Here is a 21,467-nt window from a genome sequence, read left to right on the forward strand (position 1 = left end):
CTGCAGACTATTGCAGCTATTTTAAGTTGTAATTGTTGTTTCAGAAGTCATTTATGCTGGAGAATGAATTTTTATTCTCAATGTTCATGATCAAAAAATTTTGAGCAATCAGTCTTAAAATATTTGAAATGTTTAACAACTGGTACGCCATGAAACTAAAAATAATTTCTGCTGAATATCAGGTTTAATTTTAAAAAAAATTCCAGTATTTAAATGTTTGTACAAAATAAGATTTTGACAGTAAAGAACATAATTCTCCATGTTTATGCAAGAAATCAAACATAATTTGATTTTTCTTAAACAGGGGAAAGCAGTAGATCATGCATGGTAATATTATTTGGTGATACTGTCAGGTGTTTTTAAGGATATTAAAATGCATATTTGGCTTTAACAAGCTGACAGAAATTAACAACAGCAACAACCTGATAAGTCAGGTGCACTTTCACTCTTCTCCGAAGTTCATGGTCACTTTTACTGTCCAAGACAGTGAAACCATGAGCTGTCAAAAATGGTGGAAAGTAGTTTTCTGTCATTAAAATTAATTTCTGCTTATGTGTAAACAAGCACATCTGTTAAGTTTTGTATACTAACACTTAATGTTGCATAATGCGTTCTTAACCTGACAGTGTCCCTAAATTATCATGTCTGTTTGCTTTCATTTTCCAGCTGGGTTTTAATTTTGCATGCATTTCAGTGAAATTTAGTATGCATAATAATTGTTTCCTGGAAGCATTTTGGGGCTGTGTCTGCTAGTGCTCTCCAAAATGAGCAAGGTAGTGGAATTAATTTTCCTTTTGTGGAGGTTTGTTAGCTAATGAATAAGTGATGCAGAAGTGATTCCACTTTATTTGTGTATATGCATATGTGCTTTTGAATGTAATGTTGTTTGAAGAATAGCTGTAAGTAATAGGGATACCTTCTTTTTAATGACACCCCAAACAACTCCAAAATTTAGTACAACTAAATAGTCTATTTTGAGGGAAAAACCCCTAAACTCTGGTTAGTTTGGCAAAGCAATTTGTAATGTGTGATGCTTGTCCTTAGTTTATCATAGGAGCCTCTGTGAAGCTGGTTTTTTGAAGTAATGCCAATAGAAAGTGGAAGTTGTGCATCTGCTCGCCAAGCAAAGCAGAAACGTAAATCGCACAGCCTTTCAATCCGAAGAACCAACAGTTCTGAGCAAGAACGGGCAGGACTGCAGAGAGACATGTTGGAAGGGCAGGTAAGATAATACGCGGCTGCTTGGGTAACTTCTGTAACTTTTTTATGAGGAGTGTTTTCTCTGCGAAGAAATTAAATACGTTTCAGTAATGAAATATGTCCAGTAAAGCTTCAGGAACAGCAGACTTTCTTGCTTGTAAGTGCTGACTGTCTTTGGATACTATTGACGTGGATGTTGACAGTTTTCAGGTTGTATTCAGACCTGTGGAGCTTTTTATCAGCTTTTGTGTATTCTTACATGAATGATAAAACCACGAAGAAACACGAAGAAACAGCCTGTTTATTTCACTGCACCTCCCTCCTCCCCCTTAAAGTTGAAGGTTGATTCTTGATTTCCTAAGTTTGAATTTGGAATAGTAGTAACCCAGAAATATGAATAAACCAAAATATTTGTTATTATGACTCTGATAAGGAAGGTATTAGTGGGAATGCTGTTCTGCGTTCCTTTCCATAAAGTAAACAAGTATTGCCTGCTTGACAGAGGTGTGAGCTAACTTAAATTTTTGTTTGTGGTTTTCTTTTTTTTTTTTTTTAAATTTGGCTCAAATGAAGGTGTGATCTTCTATGTATTAAACTTAACGGAAAGGACAACCACCACTAACCTGTAATTTTCTTAATCACGTTAGTCTGTGTAGTGGACGCAATCTGGAGCCACTTGCAGTGTTTCACCTAACAATATTGAGATTAACTGTAGATAAGGCTCCTATAGGAAGTGTTTGAAGTAGTGCTGCCAAAGATAAGCAAGCATCAGTTTAAAAACTATTTGTTGTCAAATTGCCTATGCAATGTTAATGCAGGCCTGGCAAAGATGGTGCAAAAATTGATTTTTATCAGAGAGGTGGTTTGAAATGCTAACAGTGTTTGGCTACGCAAAACCTCACTTTCTGGACTCTGCAGGTACTCTGAAGGGAAAACCTTGTGTTTTCTCAGTGTTGTGACAGATTCTTAAAATTTTTTTTTAATTGAATCTGTTATTCAGTAAATTACAGCATTAGCTTTCTGGGAGCTAACAGAGCCCAAGTTGTTGCTTCTAGTCATCTAGAAGTTGGAGAATGTACGTTCTTGGACAGAACTTGGATAGAAAACTGTTCATGCGTTTGGACTATTACAGCCTTACTTCAGGAAAGGAGTGAAGGGCAGCTGAGAGGTCAAGGCATGCTGTCACTTCTGTGTAGTAAACCACGATTTTAAGCTGTTTTAGTGTTTCTTATGAAACTCTGTAATAGTGTATTATGCTGTAATATACAAATGTTTTAAATGCTTCATGTATCATCTTATATAATTTTGTTGACCTTTAACCTTGAACAGCCAGTGGCAGATTCTAGCGAGTAGAAAGTAATAATGCCCCTTCACAGTGGAGATGTAAGCCACGCGAGATCTAGATAAGTACTTCTGCAGATAAACAGATAACATTATTACATGGTATTTTAGTAAGCTAATTTAAATAATGCCAACTTTAAAGAGAGAAAAGGAATTGGATGCATTTTACTATGCTGGTTACTTTAGAGCAGGCTTAGATCTGCTTATTTTTCAGGCTCTGAGAATTAGACTGAAAACCTTTCCTACGTCTCTTTTTCTGTTTTGAAAGTTCTAGGATAACTTAGTTTCTTTCATAACCTTGCTGTATTGAATTATTGGGTAATTGAATCGGAAATAATTCTTCTAACTTCAGTGTTTCTCTTAATAGTGTTTCATTTGTATAGTTTTCTTGTTTAATCAATTTTGTTTCAAGTTGCTTTTAATTGGGATCTGTTTCACGTTCTGGTTGACTGTGAATACATGGGAAAAAGTACTGTCTCAAGTGAGAGGCAGATGAAGATGCAGAAACAAATATCCTAGGGGGACATAAGGAGCATAGTACCACTTCTTTCAGCACAGTGCCTGTTTCAGCCCAGTGCCACAGCTTAAAGTAGCTGTGAAACTGGTATAAAACTGAATTGTGCACAAAGCAGGTGTGCTGTGTGTCATGGCTATTAGTGGTTTCTCTTGCTTTTCTCTTTAAAATTAATGTTCAGAAACAACTTATAAAATTGGGATCATGATAGGCTTTTCTAATTGTTTCTGAAGACAATCATTTTGACTGTGTGGACTAAAAAATGTGAGCAAGATTAAATTCTGGTTGTTTAGATGCTGACTTGGTGGAAGGCGCATGCTGCCCTCTGATGGCTAGTATGCACATGCTTCTTCCTAATTCAGTCAGTTTATAGGAATGGAACCAATTTCTTTTGGTTTGGGTTTGCTGGAAGACTTAAGAACAAAACAAGCTATAATCATCTTTAAACTTGTGTTGAATAATGAAGTTCACTGGAATTTGGGTGGTGTCCTGTGCTAACATTTGTACTCCCATTCTAGTAATGCTGCTTCTTTACTTCCAGACCTGAAATAGTGGTTTGTGCTGTGGCAGAAGCTGACTCCCATTTTCTTTTTTTGCTTGTAGCTGATGATTTCAAGATTTTGAGGTTACATACTTTTGCTTTAAAACACATAGATGTTGCTGACAGGCACATTCCCTGTATATTTGATAGCTGAACATGGATATATTAATAATGCAGTATACATCATACCATATTAATTTCACTTTGAAATTTGGTAACTTGTTTCCTTGCGTAGATATTTTTCAGTTTTTGAATACAGCTATATTATTTACAAGTTTGTCCAGTAATAAGATGTTGTCTTAATGAGTTCTGAGGTGATGGGTTAGATATGCTACAAAGGAGTAGTTGAGCTTTTTCATTGTTAGGCTAAGGCTCAGTTAAGTGGAAACTTCTTCTAAAAAAGGTTTCTAGCTGTCTACCTAGATAAATTATAAGTGCAGTAAGCCAACTTACATATTGTGGTCCACCAGCAGCTGAAGAATAAAACAGCTGTAGTAGAATTTATGTACGTTGTGAGCAAGGATGGTTCATCCTTTGCTCCATACTTTAGTGGATTAATTGATTATAGTTATTAGACTAATGACCATGTTTTCTCCTTTCTAATTTGCCATTTTTTTAGTAGCAAGGTGTGTTTAAATTTAAAGATGTTTGTTAGTACTAGCTTCTCAATGTACTGCAGTAAGTTGTCTTCTGCTCTACAGACAGTGGTGTGCTCAACAGTGCTTGATAACAGAACTGTTGATATAGTGAGAACCTTGACTCCCAACAGAAATCAGTACTTACTTGTTTTGGATATGGTATGCATTTGTTCAGGGAAAATATGATGCTGATCTCTGTTTTATAAGCAGATAAATAGAATTTAAATAGCTTGCCAACAGAAACTTGTGGTCAAGCTGTGTGTTGAGCTCAGATTATATAAATCCTGTGTTAGTGGATTTATTACATACTTGTTTTTGTGCCTCGGAATTGCTATGTTGATTATGCTGAAGAAAAAAATCAGCCCTCATCTGTGAATTTGCTTCAGACTACTTTCTGTGAAGAGAAGATGCTTGAATAATATCTGGAGAGGGAAGGATTAGAAATTGCAGTTTCCTTCACACTTAGTTGTGGTTAGTGACAAAAATAGGTAGGTGTTAAAAATATGTTTAAAAGGTTAGTTTGTCTCAAGCTTTGGTAATAAGGTGCTATGTGATGACAATTTCCTAACCTAAGGCATAGTCAACTTCTGAATTACTTTGTTAACCAAAGGTATTCTTTCTTCTTGAACTGGAAGCACCTTAACATTGTATTATAAACGTTTTTTCCACATTTTTTCTTTAATGAGTTGTACATGTATCTTGGTTTTATAATTTATCTCTACTAACAACAAAAAAGAACCCTACAGGTGATTTGAATTCTGTCCCTTGAAAGAGAAGAGTATGTAAAATGAATAATTTTGTGATGCACAGTATGTAAAATGAATAATTTTATGATTCACAGAGCTTTTTGTTTTGTGTTCTACATCAGTAGTAGTTTTAATTTCCCTCCTTGATGGGAGATAGAGAGAACTGTTAAAATCAGTTTAAGATTGAAAGGCAACTACATAAAATATATGTAAAGAAAAATATAAACCCCAATATTTTGCCTTCTAGGATTCCAAACTACCATCTTCTGTCCGGAATACACTCCTTGAACTTTTTGGACAAATAGAGCGGGAGTTTGAAAACCTGTATATTGAAAACTTGGAGTGTGAGTATCTATTTTTTTCCAGCAACTTACGAATTGTTTGGATTGAGGATATAGTAGTGCTAATTGAGATGCTTAACTTGTGTAATTACCATAGCATTTCTGTGAGGAGTTTAAGAATTGTTTTGGACTTGTAGCTGAAGATGGGGTTTGTACCATTTCAGAAAAATCACTTTCTTAGCTCTTTGACACAAGCAGTAAGTGCTGATGTGTGTCTTCCTCCTTGACTCTTAGGCAAAGAAGGCAAAGTGGCTGTCTCCTTGTCATTGTAGGCTCTGGTATATACCATGTTAATCTGGCAGTAACTCCGTTCAGCCATTGAAGTTTGTGGCTTTGTTGTATATTTACAGGCTTAATTTTAATGATGTAATATTAGTAAATACAATTGGAAAAGTGTCTTCCTTGAGCAAGTGTAAAATGTGGTGGTTTTGGATCGTACTACTTAGTACATTGCGTAACCAGCACCTGCAACTGTATGAATTCTGAAGTCGAGCACTTGGGTGAAGATTCCAGGTGTATCTGCAAAAAATGTTATTTGTTTAATGACAGTGAAGTTGTACGGTAATGTAAGTGATCCAAGGTGATGTAAGAGGATCCAAAGTAAGCAACACATACAGTAAAGCCTCTGCTCAATTTTCCTTGCTGGATTTTGCAAGCTGTGTTGCATGGCTTGGCTTCTGAATTGTGGAATCTGTCTGGTTTGACTCCAAGTCAAATTTTTTTCACACCTAATCTGTTGCCACAGTTAAAGCAAACACTCATGTTAAAAAAAACAACCAACCAACCAACCAAAACCCCCCAAAAAACCCCAACATTCCTGCATGCTTTTTGAAAATGTCCTGGGTTTTTATTCTCTTAAAACCTGAGATTTGTTGGTTAAAGGCTATCATCAACACTTCACACTTTTTTAGTGACAATTTGCACAACTGAGTTCTCGGCTTCCTGCTGAGAAGTTGGCTGGTAGCAAGAAAAGTAGGGATTCCCCACCCCAACAAAAATGTTTGTCAGAAAACAAGTGGTGAAGTTGTCTGTACCCTCCAGAGTATGATTATTTTCCTTCCATTCCATTTCTGTTTCTTCTGCATCTTCCTTCTTTACGTCACAGTTCTAGTTCACTCCTAGCCTTTGTGATCTCTTCCCACCCCCCTGACAATTTCTAAATTTTTCTTTTCTGGTGCTCAGTCTGTTATTTATTGTTCTTGGTCTAATGCCTACATTAGTGTTGCGGTTACTGTACGTAGAGAATCTCAGGTTTTTCCTCTCTGGCTTTTCATACGTTCCCTTTCCATTGTTACAACTAATTTCCAGTTTCTTCCTTTTCTTATCCCTTCCAGGCTTCAGTGTTAATCCTTTCAGGCAATTCTTGTGTCTGCCTGGCTTGTTTGTTTCAGTCATCTGTTACTACAAGCCTGTCTCTTTGTTTACTTCTCTTGCATATTGTCTGTGTTTTATAAAAGTTTAGGTTTATGTGACTGGGAACACAGGAAAGAGAATCTTGCTCTGCTCATTTCAAGAACTTGGATGTGGTATGGAAGTGTAACTGACTTTTCTAGTGCTTAGAACTGAGACTTCAGTGAATTTCTCAGAAATGGCAAGAATTATACTCCTGATGGGTCACATTCTCCCACATTTGAAAGCTTGGGGGTAAATGACTTCTATAAAAAAAAGTCCTAAGAATTTGTGGAATGACAGACCTACGCTTAAGAACAGTGAAAAACTGCTTGGTTAAAGCCTCTCAATAAGATTTCACCTGAGGAGAACGCTTAAAGAGTATCAGCCCAGATTTTGAGAAAAAACTATAAGCCACTGAAAATGTTCTTTATAAAATGAAGTTGAGCAACTTTAAACCAGCTCAGCCACTGGAAATCATTTATGAATACCTGATTTGTTTTAGCTATGCCATCACTCTGTCTTGTGGTGAGAGTTACAAATAATTGACAGAAAAGCATATTCTTGTTACAAATATGTGCTTTGTCTGATGTGCAATGAAAATATTTTGATGGTATTTCGTGTTTCTAAAACACTTGAATGTAAAATGCATATGTCATTCTACATTTTTTTAATGTATTTGAAAGTATAAGAACATACATTTGCTGCACTACCTTTCTTACTGAAACTCTAACAGTAGGCAGGTGTTCAGGAAATAATACTATTTTGTGATTAGTAAAATCTTTGTCAAGAAATGACATACTAATTCTGTGGATAAAATATTTATGATGTTGCAAGTTTTCTGTCTTCTGTTGGATTTAATTCAATACAGGTGTGCCATGTATTTCAGAGAAGCTGTTTTGTTAATCCTTAGCCACATTTATTAGTAAAAGTAACAGTAATTAGAAGCCACTAATACTTTCTTTGGAATCTGGGTCAAGGTTGATATCTGGAAAATTCAGCATGAGTCTTGGCTTACGTCTTGGTGAGACCTGCTTTTATAAAATCATAGTTGATCGCTTTTCCTGTCCTTAGCATAAAATACATTACTTACTAACCATAACAATTCTTAAATAGTATGATAATGAAATTGTTAATGATATTCAATTTTTCATGTTAATGTGAATTTTTGTTATTGTTAGTGCGCAGAGAGATTGATACACTGAATGAGCGTTTAGCAGCCGAAGGACAGACAATTGATGGAGCTGAACTGAGCAAAGGACAACTGAAAACAAAAGGTAAGAGAAACACAAAGAATCCTAAACTAGTATGTTTTAATTTATTTTTTGTGTACTTTGCTGGCCAAAACTTAGAATCTTATTGAAGGGAATTAATACCAGTTACTTATACAAATAAGCTAATGCTGTATTTGAAATATCTTCCTTTGGATTTATTTGTCTCAACAGCCAGTCATAGTACCAGTCAGCTTTCTCAGAAATTAAAGACAACTTACAAGGCATCTACTAGCAAGGTATGAGACAAATTAAACCTCTACTTATCAATGTGTACTAACATGGCTGTCTTTAAGTTGTAAATTTTGGTTTCTTTAAGCTGAGTAGTGCTGTTCTTTAAGTAAACCTGCCTCATGAGGAACAGTACTTTTGTCTTGGATTATCAATTACCCATTACTTCAACCACACTATATGACATTTTTACAATAATTGCTTGCCTTCTTTAAAGAATGAATGTTGGAGGGGAGGAGGGGAGAGAGTGTGTGCACACATGTGTATGTGGGATTATTCTTGTAAAGAGAACTAAAAAAAAATTCTATTTCATGAGGGAAATAGAGAACTTAGTAGGTATTGAGTTTCTGAATAAAGATTTGGGTATTGCAGTTGAAATGGGGATTTAAGTAGGCATCTGTGTATGTACTATTACAGGTTTTGTGGGTTTTTAAAATTAATTTTATTTTTTAGCTATGAGACTAGAATAGTTTGTTTCCTTTATGTTGCAAGCCTTGCATATTAGTAGCTAGCTATCTTTTTTTGCCTGGTCTCTTAGCACAGTTACCCTTTCTGGTGTTTTTCATCTTGCACATCTGCATCTGTCTGGTATTTTTGTTTTCCTCCTTCTCTCCCCATTTTCAATTTTCTTAGAGAGTTTACTTGCTGCTCTTCTTGCCCTACCTCTGGGTCATTCCATGATACATTATTAAGGGTAAATGAAATATGAGGAAACCATAGTGGCATCTGGTATGTGAACCAACTATATAAGAATCTCTGTGCTGACCTGTATTGCAGGCTAATGTGTGGTTATGGAAAGACTGCAGGTGTCTTGGAAATACCATCTGTTAAGTAGTGTGAAAGTTTGAAAGTTGAGTAGTGTGGTGAAATAATCTAACTTACTGGGTTTTATTTGGACTCCTTTTTATTTTATTGTTTCTCAAACTTTCTTTTTTATTCTTGCCAATCTGATGCATAGAGGTGTCTCTCCCTTTTTCTTAAGAGTTAATGACTTGCGAATTTGTTAATGAGGCCACTTAAATAGGGACAATATAGTATTAGTACACCTACTATGTAGTTATGAATTAGTACCTTCTCTAGTGTAGTGTTGGGGGTTTTGTTGGTGTGGTGTGGGTGTTGGTGGGTTTTTTTTTTTTTTTTGTTAGGTTGGTTTTTTTAAGGCTGGCGTTAAATGCTTATCTTCTTTCACTTGCTTGCAATGTAGTGCTCGTATTCTTTCCCGGGCAAGGCAGGTGGACCTCGCAACTTCAGCGTGGGAAGCTGGGAAGTATGGGGTGGAGGCTCCTGGGTAACTGCTTTGCTTCCCGGTGTTGTGATATGCATGCACAGCAAAGTAGCCATGAGTAGTGGAACATGAAGAATTTAATACCTTATTATAGACATCGTACATATCTGTTATATCAATCGGTAATCAACAGATGTTTGAATGTGCTGATATGTTTCTTTCCACAACTTTGAATCAGAGTTTACTGGGGGGTAGAGAGGAGAGCTGAGGAGAATGATAAAGTTGAGAGCATCTCTCTCCGGTGTGTTCCTTGAAACCTTTCTGGACTTAATGGGAGTGGCTTTATTCGACCGCTTCTTCTTTCCTGCACAGAAGAGTCAAAGCTGCAACCTTTTGTCTCTTGAAGAGACTATAGCCAAAAGTCAGGAAAGGCTGTAACTAAGTTTCTAACAAACTATGATCTTTCTGGCTGTATCCTGGCTGGTTGCAGCCGGAGTTCCCTAATACATTATCTGAGAAATGACATTTGAAGAGTTTTAAGAGTTTAACAGCTTTGAAAGTATTATGCCTGTATTTATGAGCATTGAATGAATAATGCTGTTCACCAAAAATGGGTTGTGTTCCAAACTCAGTGGGGTAGTGGATTGCAACTTTTCTCTTCAGCTCGTCCTTTATACTGTTACTGTATGCCTAATTTAAAACTTGGCAGAAGTCTTTTTTGTAATTTTTTTTTTTCTTTTTTCCTTGTGGGTAATTAGAAGAGACTTCAGTTTTACAAACCAATTGTTTTGTGTAATTGCACACGATTACATTTTTCTGATTGCCAGCCTATAAAGAGTTTAGGTCTGTTCTGAAAAGAGCTTTCAATATTTGCTTGTTCTAATGAGAAAGCTGACACTTGACTGCTTTAATATTGGTAAAATATGCTAAGACTAAAGCAATCTGTTCATTCTCTTGGGGAAAATGCTGAGGTAAACATGTTTAATTCAAGTCCTTCATAGAAAATTCCGATACCTGGATACTTTTCACCCCTTAGCTGAGTTAGGAGTCTGAATATTAAGCTGGCAAAACTTGTATCAGAAAAGGATGCCTTTAGCAGCAGGGGTTATCCAACAGTGCCCAAATCCTGAAGAGAGAGAGAGTTGATTTAGTGCTTGGTACTCTAAAAATAGTTTTTTGTATATGTTAATGGACAAGATCCTGTAATTTAACTGCATTTGTTTGTAGATGCAGGAATCACTATGTGAAATTCATGTTTTGATGTTGACAAAATGTTATTGCTGATGTTAACAATCCCTGGCTATGACAGTTGTCAGGAAAACATTAACATTTTATACAGAATCCTAAAATAAACTGAAATGATATAACGCGCTCCATCATAAACTAACTTCCAGCATCTCTGATTATTTTGGATCAGGAAAAGGACTCTTAAAGGAAGGTATTTCTTCACCCAGCATTTGAAGGGAATAAAACTTTTTGGAAGTGTAGTTTTTGAGCTCACTGCTTAATCTCACTCTGCAGGAAATTTGTTCATTAGTCACAGTGTAATGCTGCTGGCCTGGTCCTGACTTGACCGAGTTTTCATTCTTATTTCTAATGTGTCCTGTCCACTTAAGAGACATTTTTACAGAGTGTTTCAATTTGTTTGCCATGTAATTGTTTCCATTTGTGTTCAGTTTTCAATTGTTTACATGGTAAACAATTGTTTCCTTACTAACAGATCTCTTTATAGAAGGAAGTACATGAAACTGTATGGATTTTAAGAAGACAGACAAAGCTGAAACACACTCAAGATATGATTGCCCACTTATTTGTGTTTGTATATGATAACCCGAGATCTGCTGAAGTTGTTTTAAGAATTTTCTGCAGTGCAGAGGCCTCTTTTTAGCAAGTTGCATGTTATTTAAGTATTTCCTTTCCTTTCTTGGGAAATTGTTCATGTATGGTTAAGGAACCAAGAAGTAATCCAGGCACTATCTAGTTTATCCATTTGCTGATGTGTGAAGTGAGGGACAGCAAAAAAGAAAGAAGAAAAAAAGAAAAGACGTGTAGAAAAAGTCTGCATTAAATAAATACCTATATCTGGATATTTAGTGTTAGATAGTGTTCTTGAACTCTTATCTTCCATGTGTTCATTCAAGACTGCTAATACTCCGAAAGGAGTTTTACAGCCTTGCCATTAGATGATCAGTGGAACCACTATCCAGCAGTTTTGGAAAATCTGTGCTTATTGATGGGTAGGAGATAGTTTCTCCTAGAAAACTTTTGCAGGAAGATTTGACTCAACATTAGAAAGACAGAATGCAAGTACAGTTTGAGTGTGGGGTTGAGAGTTGAAAAACTTTTGTTTTGGAAGTTTGGAATTTGAGCTGAGCGCTATATTAGTCCTTAACTGTTCACTTAATTATGCTGTTCCACTTCTCATAATTGACTCCATTTAGTTTAAGGACTATATTCAATGTGAAAGTTGCATCTGTAGGATTGTATTCAAGGCCTATGGAACCGTGTAGTATGGTTGAACTAATGAACTTTACCATTAACCCATTTTCTTTTCATTGCATCCTTAATGATTGTTCCTTCTTCTGCTGTGAAACCGAAATGTGTATTAGCTGTTAAATTGGAATTCAAATAGGGCATTATCATTTCATCATTGGAAAGTTGACATGCTCAGGATTTGGAATGCTCTTGCAGATATTCTTTAACTTTTAAAAACCTTTGTGGAAGTAATTTGCTTTAATGACATACTTAAGACCTTCTTTTTTGATACCAAAAACTAATGGGATTTTAACCTTAGTTTATTGTATCTGACATGTAGACTTAATTAATTTTCTAACTTTTACTAAGCTGTAGATAAGTCTTAATGTGATTTGTGTTGAAGCATTTAAAGGTTTTGACTTAATCGGTCAGATAGATACCTGCACATAATTGCATGCAGAGGAAAACATGGACAAATGGAAGTTTTCTTTTTGTTTTAGCTTTAACAAAGCTTTTCAGATAGTCTTTCTCAAAGAACAGTTATGAGCTTCAAGACTTGTGGGGTAAAAATAGGGTATTTTTAACAGTGGTTTTGCTTTTTGAAGTCATCTTTCACCACTCTTGATTTCAGCTGTCTCTGGAAGTGTTCCAGCAAGACAGTTGTGGTTTGGTTTTTTTTTTTTTTTTTAATATTGCACTCCCCTTTCATCTGAAAATGCAGAATTTCTTCATTTCAGTTCCTTTTTGTAGAGACTGAGTATTTTCAGCCTTCCTGTACTATAGTGCCTTGTAGTTTTGCCATTTTGCTAGACTTTTTCTTCCTTTCATTTAGTATTACTTATGCACATACTAATTTGGATTTAGTGAGTCTTCTCTGTTTTCCCTTGATAGCATTGACTTTGAGGGAATGTGCTTATCAAATGTTAGATGAATTTGACATATCTTAAAAAAAAAAAAAAAGCTTTATTACACAAATAAACTAATAAATGGCATATGCTCTAAGGTTAATGTTTGATTTGGTTAGTTTTATGCAGTTTTGAAGAAAACCATCAGCGAGTGTTTTAAATGGGACTGTTTCTGGATTTTGCTAGAGTTATGTAATAAGTACATTTTTTTCAAAGACATTACACTGGATAACATGGACCGTCTTTAAGTTATCAGATGTACTTGTTTGGGAATAGGCAAGGAAAGTTTTTAGATTTTTTGGTTTTGTTGTTGTTGTTTTTAAATTATAATCCTTTACCCAAACTGAATGGGAAGTGCATACTGCATTTGTAAAACTCATTACTCCAATGAGATTGCGTTATTGTAGTACAGAATAGTTTATCTTGTGTTCTGTAAAAAGGTGTGGGGGGGTATTATTAAAAAAGAAAGCAAGAAAAAAAAAGAAATTAAGAGGTACATTTGCATCCAAACTCACTTTCGTACCATCAAATGTCAAATTTTGACAGTAGCGAACTGTCAGAACACTGAAGAATTATTGTGAAAAAGTTAGTATCTATTTATATTTGTGAGATAATTACTTAATCTTGGGTCAATGTAGAAAAAAAAATGTTGGTGTCTCTGCTATTTCAGATTGTATCCAGTTTTAAAACTACAACATCAAGGGCAATCTGTCAACTGGTAAAGGAATATGTTGGCCACAGGGATGGTATTTGGGATGTCAGTGTCGCGAAAACTCAACCAGTGGTGTTGGGAACTGCATCTGCTGGTAAAGTTTTGTGTTGCTTGAATCTTTAGAAAATTCTGGTTTAGTCCCTAAGCTATAGCAAATGTAGATCAAAAGCATACTGGAATACTTAGCTCCACACTGAAAAAGTCGATTTTAAAAAGTTCAGTAGCTGAAAAGTTCTTAAATTGCATTTTCCTTGAAACACATTTAACCTTTAGAAGGTTCAGGCGTCCTTGCTGATCTTTCTAAAGTACGTGCCAGATAACTTCCATGCAGGCCACACTCTTCCTAGGATCAGCTGTAGCCTGTTGGGTGGGTTGGGGAGCTGCTTGCTTGGAGAGGTCTCTCACACAGGATACTATACTGTTGTATACAGAGATCCCCACAGACTTCCTACTGTAGTATTGTTTAGCCTTTGTTTTATAGAAGTCGTAGACATAGTCATAGTTTGCACATTCTTGTATTCTTACATTCATCTGGCTTTTGCCTAAGGATCTAGGGGCAACTGAAAATCTTAATTTTCAGATCTTATGTAACTTACTAGATTCCTTCCTCTCTACTTAAGAGAGGGAACAGGGACTAATGAATAAGTCACTAAATCTACTGCGATCCAAAAATTAATCTAGTATCTTGTGTGGATTTGGAAAATTATTAGGGAAATAAACGATAACCAGTTAGAACTGGTCAGTTTGAAGTGACAGTCTTTTGAAACTGGGACAGAATCTGAAGACCTTTACTGGACGTAAATATTATGGACCAGAAACCTCTGCTTTGTAAACTGAACTGTTACCATTTTTATGCGTCCACGAAGGGGCACATTTTATCTCTGTGTGGGACATCTTATCTTTGTCCTGATTTAACTTGGAAACAGCCATTCTCCAATTCAGCATTAAGATTGTCCCCACTTACAAATACTTACATTATTTTATGGTGTGGCAGGGTAAAGGAGTGGCATTGGGAGTGATTTCCTTTAAGTAAGTTTTCATAGGGTCTGCAGTAACCTATATGCATTTGGGACTTCTATGCAGGAATTAAGTAGCTTGTGCATAGAACTCTTGTTTGTAGTGACTGCCTGACTTTCACCACTGAATGCTTTCTGTGTTCTTTCTGAATCTCATGATACACAGTTCGAACATTATACATAAGTATGTAACCAAGTTAGAAAAAATATCAAAAGTAGAATTTGCCTTTCAATACTTCCTGCAAATTAATCTGATTGGGACAGCACCTTCACTTTTTTTGAGAGATGCATATTAAGTTATAATGATAGGAAGCTTTTATATTTTATATATAGGGTAATAATCAAGCGGAGTTGGTCTTTTCTACATTTGAAGTCTATTTCATATGGTATGCTCTACATTCAGAGATAACTTGTTTGTTGAATCAGTTAAAAGTGAAAACCATACATTTGTAACTATTTACAGCTACTTTTTAATTAATCTTTGTAGATCACACTGCTTTGCTGTGGAGCATAGAAACAGGGAAGTGCCTTGTCAAGTATGTAGGGCATGTTGGATCAGGTAAGATAAGGGTATGTTGTGAAAACTGGAAACAGTGTGTTTGGGAGGGGGGAAATGTGTTTTGGACTGCTACAAAAATGTTTACTGTGGTTTCACTTGCAGGTTTGCCAACACCATTAACAAGTCAATTGTGAAGTTCCAGTAATCCTCATAGACAGAATGTTTTGTACTATGATTCTTTCTTAGAGGGGCGTATTAAGACAGTTCTGTAAATGCTAAATGAATAAACAAGTCCATATAAAGAAATTTACAAGCACAGTTACGACACTCAGAACTTAAATGTGAGAACTCATTGAGGTCTCATGCATATGCAGAACAAGAGAAGCATATATAATCAGAAATGAGCTGTTTTACAGCATCTGTGTTATATTTGGGATACAAGCCACAGATGCTGGGTGACCATCTATTTGCACTTCTTTATTTAATACATGATTAAATACGTCGGAAACAGTGTTTTTAAACCCCTCCTTGGGTGGAGAGGTGCAGTGCAGTAAGTGTTTTTGATGTTAATCTTAATTTTTGGTGTCCAACTTGACAAGCACCTGATTAGCCCTCTTCTGTCTTAGAATGGGTTACAATATAGCGTTTTATAGACCAAAGGCGTAGAGGTTTTCCATAGCTTTAACTTGTGGTTGAGAGTTGAGCACTTTGAGTGATTGTACCCTGGAGTGTAGAGTCGTGCACCCAGAAAATGAGGAATGCAGTTCTTGACCTGGTATGTTTGGTTAAGTAACTCAGCTAGCACATCTCATGAACTTTGTGGCAAAGATACAAATAGAGTTAAGTTCCCCAGACAGTGGTCAGCTGCTTCAACTCTAAGTTCTACTTCTTTTTTCCTGCTATGTGATTTCTAGCTCCTACAGCACAAAGACACTAATAGATAGATGCATAGAAACAACAGGTAACACTTTAATTTGTTCAGATATCTCAGGTTGCTCACTGTGTGGAGAGGGTACCTTTAGCCTCCAGAAAGTCACATTTAAAAAATCCAACCACTTGCATTTTCATGCTGATAGTTGTTTTTTTTTTTTTAAATTGCCATTTGGATAACCATGAAAATAATAAAAGTTCTCACCTGTATTTCAAGAGCTGTATGTAAACTAAGTAAAAAAAGAAAAAAAATATATACACTATAATTTATTAAAAATAAAATAATAATTATATAAAAATCATGTATTTTTAATTTAGTAAACCTTTTCTTTCCTTGTTTATATTTGACAGTTGATTTGAAATGGAGCAGAGGTGTTGGGTGCCAGCAGTTGGTGTACTGTTGAGTTAGCTCAGTGTGAACAATTTAAGGAGTATCTTTTTAGACTCAATTACACCACACTCTCCTAACAACATAAGCATCTGTTTTATTTGTATGATGGATGGAAATGATTTCTGAGTTCTTTCTTGAAGAGCAGTTGAAGAGAAGCTTATGGATTTTGCAAATGGAAGTGTTTAGTAATGAAAAGTAATTGAATCTTAAGCACTGAAATAAAAAAAAGAGCAGCTTTGTAGGCTGATAGAATTCTTGCAGGACTATTTTTAAAAAAATCATGTTTTGATTACATGTGGTTGCAGGACTGAAATCTAATTTGTATTATTTGCATTAGGTTTTTAGGCATTTGTTGTTGCAGTCTTAAGCAATAATCAGAAAGTTGATGGTAATACATAGTAAGTTTTCATTACATTAGAAATAGTTACGAATACTTATATTCTCTTTATGGAAGTGCAGAGCATTATCTCCTGTCAGCTTGAATGTGGTTTGTTTATCCTCTATAACATGAAACACTAATACTATGTATTGAGATATATAGTAAGAATATAACTTGCTAGAAAAAATCTATTGTTGTATAATCAACTATAGCTGCTTTCTGTGATTGAGTACATAGGTTTATGTACTCAAATAAAACACCGTTGTGCTTATCTCACCCAAGAGATTGCTATACTACAAAAAATTACTTAAACTGAAGACTTCTTGATTTTTCAATGCTTTTAATGATAAAACATTGTGAAATAATTTTTATAGTATACTAGCTTAAAACTTTACTTTGTTTTACACAGTAAATTCCATAAAGTTTCATCCAGCTGAGCAAGTGGCTCTTACAGGTATGTAAAGTTTTTTCATATGCTACATTAGTCGTGATGGAAAAATAAGTGTTATTCGCTAGCATCTTTTTGGTTGTAGCCCCTCTTCCTACTGCTTTGTCAGTATCCTTGTTGATAGAATTATTTTTTTATTTTAAGGCATAACAAATCAGAGCTAGATCTTCCCATCTGTGTTTGTCATATCATTGTCATTTGTGCTTACCTGCTCCAAAACAGACACTTAGAATCATACATCAGCTGAATGTTCACAAGTCCATGGGGCCTGATGGGATTCATCCCAGAGTACCGAAGGAGCTAGCAGATGTTATGGCAAGACCCCTCTTGGATCATCTGCGAAAGGTCTTGGGAGTCTGGGGAGGTCCCTACCGACTGGAAGCTAGCCAATGTTATTCCAGTCTACAGGAAGGGTGTGAGGGAGGATCCAGGCAACTACAGACTTGTTAGTCTAACCTCAGTTCCTGGAAAAATTATGGAGAGGATTATACTGGGTACTGTTGAAACTCATTTAAAGAATAACGCAATCATCAGGCACAGTCAACATGGGTTCACAAAGGGAGTTTAACTAGTTTGATATCCTTCTATGATAAGGTCACCTGCCTAGTGGATGAAGGGAAGGCGGTGGACGTAGTTTTTCTGGATATTAGTAAGGCTTTTGATACTGTCCCTCACAGCATCCTTCTGGACAAGTTGTCCAACTGTGGGGTGAGTGGGTTCACAGTGTGCTGGGTGAAGGACTGGCTGAAGGGCAGAACTCAAAGGGTTGTAGTGAATGGAGCTGCTTCTGGCTGGTGACCAGTCACCGGTGGTGTTCCTCAGGGTTCGATTCTAGTGCCAGTCCTGCTCAATACATTTATCAGTGATCTGGATGCAGGAATTAAATGCACCATTAGCAGATTTGCTGATGATACCAAACTGGGAGGTGCTGTTGACTGTCTTGGGACAGGAGGCCTTGCAGAGTGATCTAGATAGTTTGGAGTGTTGGGCTATGATTAATGGGATGGAATTTGACAAGTCCAAATGCCAGATTCTGCACCTAGGGTGGAGCAATGCTGGGCATAAGTATAAATTGGGAGAGGAGTGGCTGAAGAGCAGCCCTGCAGAAAGGGATCTGGGGGTGCTGGTCAACAGCAGGCTCAGTATGGGTCAGCAGTGTGCCCTGGGGTGCATCAAGCACAGCAGAGCCAGCCAGGCAAAAGAGGTGATTATCCTGCTGTCTTCAGTGTTTCCGCGGTCTCACCTTGGGTATTGTGTGCAGTTCTGGGCGCCACAAGTTAAGAAGGATGTGAAGGTCCTTGAATGCGTCTGGAGGAGGGCAATAAAGCTGGTGAAAGGGCTGGAGGGAATGACCTATGAGGAATGGCTAAGGACTTTGGGCTTGTCTAGTTTGGAGAAAAGGAGGCTGAGGGGCGACCTTCTTGCTCTCTACAGCTTCCTGAGGAGGGGAAGTGGAGAGGGGGGTGCTGATCTCTTCTCCCTGGTATCGCGTGAGAGGACACGTGGGAGTGGTTCACAGCTGCGCCAGGGGAGGATTAGACTGGATATGAGGAAGGCTTTCTTTACTGAGGGGGTGGTCAAACACTGGAACAGGCTTCCTAGAGAGGTGGTTGATGCCCCAAGCCTGTCAGTGTTTAAGAGGCATTTGGGTGATGCTCTTAATACCATGCTTTGACGTGGTCAGCCCTGGAGTGGTCAGGCAGTTGGACTAGATGATAGTTGTGGGTCCCTCCAACTGAAATAGTCTGTTCTATTCTATCTTAACCCTTTTGAAATACATGATGTTTTCCAGAACTAAAGGAAAAGACTATTGTGATACTGAGTGTGCAGAAAAAACAGCTCGAAAATATGACTTAGCGTAAAGGTGTTTTCAGGACCGAGAGTACCATCAGTGCAGCTTCAGGTTTGAAAACTGTCTAATGTGGTTAATACTATGGTTCATATGGTCCAGCAGTTAGGGCACTAGCTTTGGGATTAAAGAGGTCTGGATTCAATTTGCTGCTTTTAGGTAAGTCATTGTAAAATGAGGATAATTATTACTGAGGTTAGAAATTAAAATGCTGCTTCTTTCTGCATCTACAGTGACCACTTTAACGGAAGGTTGGGAGTAGAATGCCTTCTATCTAGGCTAATGATGATTTAAGTTTGGCTATTTGGATTTTTCTGTTTTAATATGGTAACTGTAGTAATTGTTTCAGTACCATAAACAATGTTGCTATGTAAACTGACTTATAGAAAACAAAACGACCAACCAAAGAAAAGCTGCTTGTAGCTAGATTTTTGTTCTTCTATTATTTTTCTGAGAGGTAGTTCTGCAAAGTATTTCAATTGAAAGTTTTCAGGGGACCTGTTCTTCAGTGTGACTTGATTGATTTAGAACTGATTAAAATAAAAAATCTTCCTCCCTGATCCAGAATACTGACACCAGAAATACTACAAGGTTGACCTTTCTTCTGTCCTTCTTACTTGGTGTATTAGACGAGATATTTTTCCTAGTGCTTTCATGTACATTGCACTTACCAGATCTATGCATATTCATAATAATTTGTTTTTCTTCTTAATCTAGAACTCTCAACAGTGTACCCCTAGGATATTAGAGCATGTTTGTTCTGTCCGTAACAAGGAGAATCTTGAGTTTCTCCTTAGTTAATAATGGATAAGTCTATTTAAAAAAAAAAAAATGAAGTCTAAAATCAGATGGTACCTACTGAGCTGTAAACTGGTGCTAGTTAAGCTGAGTTGCTTAAGGCAGAAGCAGAATAGCTTCACACTTGCTCTTTTGGGTTTCTCATTAAAACCATGCTAAAAACATTAAATGGAAGAAATCACTGAATGAAGAGGAACCCCAGTATTTTGAGAAATAGCAAATGAAGGATGGCACCCATTGATGTATTAAATGCCGTCTTCAAATGTTACATATTAGAGCAGCAGTGATATTCATGTTCTGATGTGTAGTACTTAAGTGGATGTTTTCACTGCAGAAATGATTAATTTGGTAGCTACTTAGATTTTGCATAATGAATTATGTTCTTGTCAGTATTGAAGCCAGGAAAGTGACTGATAATGTTGAGACTTGCTTACCAAAAAGGTCATAATAGTATCTGTTAGAAAAAGATGCAACTCAGACAATGTTGCCAAATGTAATGTTAAAGCTTGTTTTTACTGTCCATGGAAATGCCCTTATTTAGTGTCTCTCTCTCTCTCTCTTCCCCCCCGCCCCTTCCCCCTCTGCAGCATCTGGAGACCAGACAGCTCACATCTGGAGGTACATGGTACAGTTGCCTGCACCTCAGCCAACTGCAGACTGCAATGTAAGCAATCAACTTACTGCAACCAAACTAATTGCACAGCAGTTTCATCAGATGCAGGTTTCATGATATGTCTGAATGATAAATTTACACATAATTTAAAAATTACTTTATTTCAGGATTGCAAAAGGTGGGATTTTAAGGTTTTAGTTTAATGTATATTTCAGCCTTTGAAAAATAAAAAAGACTTCATGTTTTCAAAGCTCTGTGGTACAGAATAGAATATGCAGCTGCCAGTACATTAATTGACTTTTTGTTCAAGGTAATAAATGCGTAAGTAAATGAACTGTCGAGTAACTTTTTTTGTAATAATTCATATCATAAATAATAATGAAGTTCTTTTTAAACTAGTTAAATTCTTGTAGCTTAACTTACTGACACATCTGTATTAGCTATAGTTGCTATGAAGTGAAAACTGATGGTAAAGACTTGTATTTTTGGCATTTATTTAATTGTATCTTTAAATTTGATGTCTAATCGACCCTTGCCAGCACTTATCACACTATCTGACATTGTTGTCCCCAGGCTTTTATTTAGTCAGTATTTACTGTAGACTGTCAAATGCTGTATTTGACTTAAAAGCACCCTTACTAAATTGTGAAGACAAACATAGCTTATAGCATGAGCTTCTCAGTAAGCTGAGTAGGAGCAAGACATGGCTGTATAACATGAGATACATTTCTGAATGGAAAATGTTTGATTCAGTTTATTTGATTTGGCATTTCCATTTTGAAAGAGCAGTACAAATGTTATCTTTTTCACATCCAAATACCATGAAAGAAAAGTGTATTTGTCTTGCATAAATGAAATAGGGTTCAGATATCGAAGCTTCCTCCTTAGCAAAAGAATTTATTTTGCCTCCAGTTTACATCAGCACTGCATGATGACAGTGTATTGACCAGCAGACAAATATTGATGTAATGATTTCAATTCTAATGGATAAAAATACGGCTGTAAATGATCATCT

General features: G+C 36.4%; 1 protein-coding gene across 2 annotated transcripts in view; it reads left to right on the forward strand.

Annotated features, from left to right (window-relative positions):
* Positions 1-21,467, forward strand: part of WDR37 (WD repeat domain 37) — a 46,070-nt gene that overhangs the window by 6,473 nt on the left and 18,130 nt on the right. For both annotated transcript variants that reach the window (XM_075704578.1, XM_075704579.1), the window contains exons 2-9: positions 1,045-1,222; positions 5,228-5,324; positions 7,892-7,987; positions 8,156-8,220; positions 13,488-13,623; positions 15,033-15,104; positions 17,154-17,198; positions 20,427-20,503. In XM_075704578.1, coding sequence (XP_075560693.1) covers positions 1,085-1,222; positions 5,228-5,324; positions 7,892-7,987; positions 8,156-8,220; positions 13,488-13,623; positions 15,033-15,104; positions 17,154-17,198; positions 20,427-20,503 — 726 coding nt within the window. In that variant the 5' untranslated portion in view covers positions 1,045-1,084. The remainder of the gene's footprint in view (positions 1-1,044; positions 1,223-5,227; positions 5,325-7,891; positions 7,988-8,155; positions 8,221-13,487; positions 13,624-15,032; positions 15,105-17,153; positions 17,199-20,426; positions 20,504-21,467) is intronic.

Source organism: Pelecanus crispus, chromosome 2 (assembly GCF_030463565.1).
Source record: "Pelecanus crispus isolate bPelCri1 chromosome 2, bPelCri1.pri, whole genome shotgun sequence".
NCBI lineage: Eukaryota > Metazoa > Chordata > Aves > Pelecaniformes > Pelecanidae > Pelecanus > Pelecanus crispus.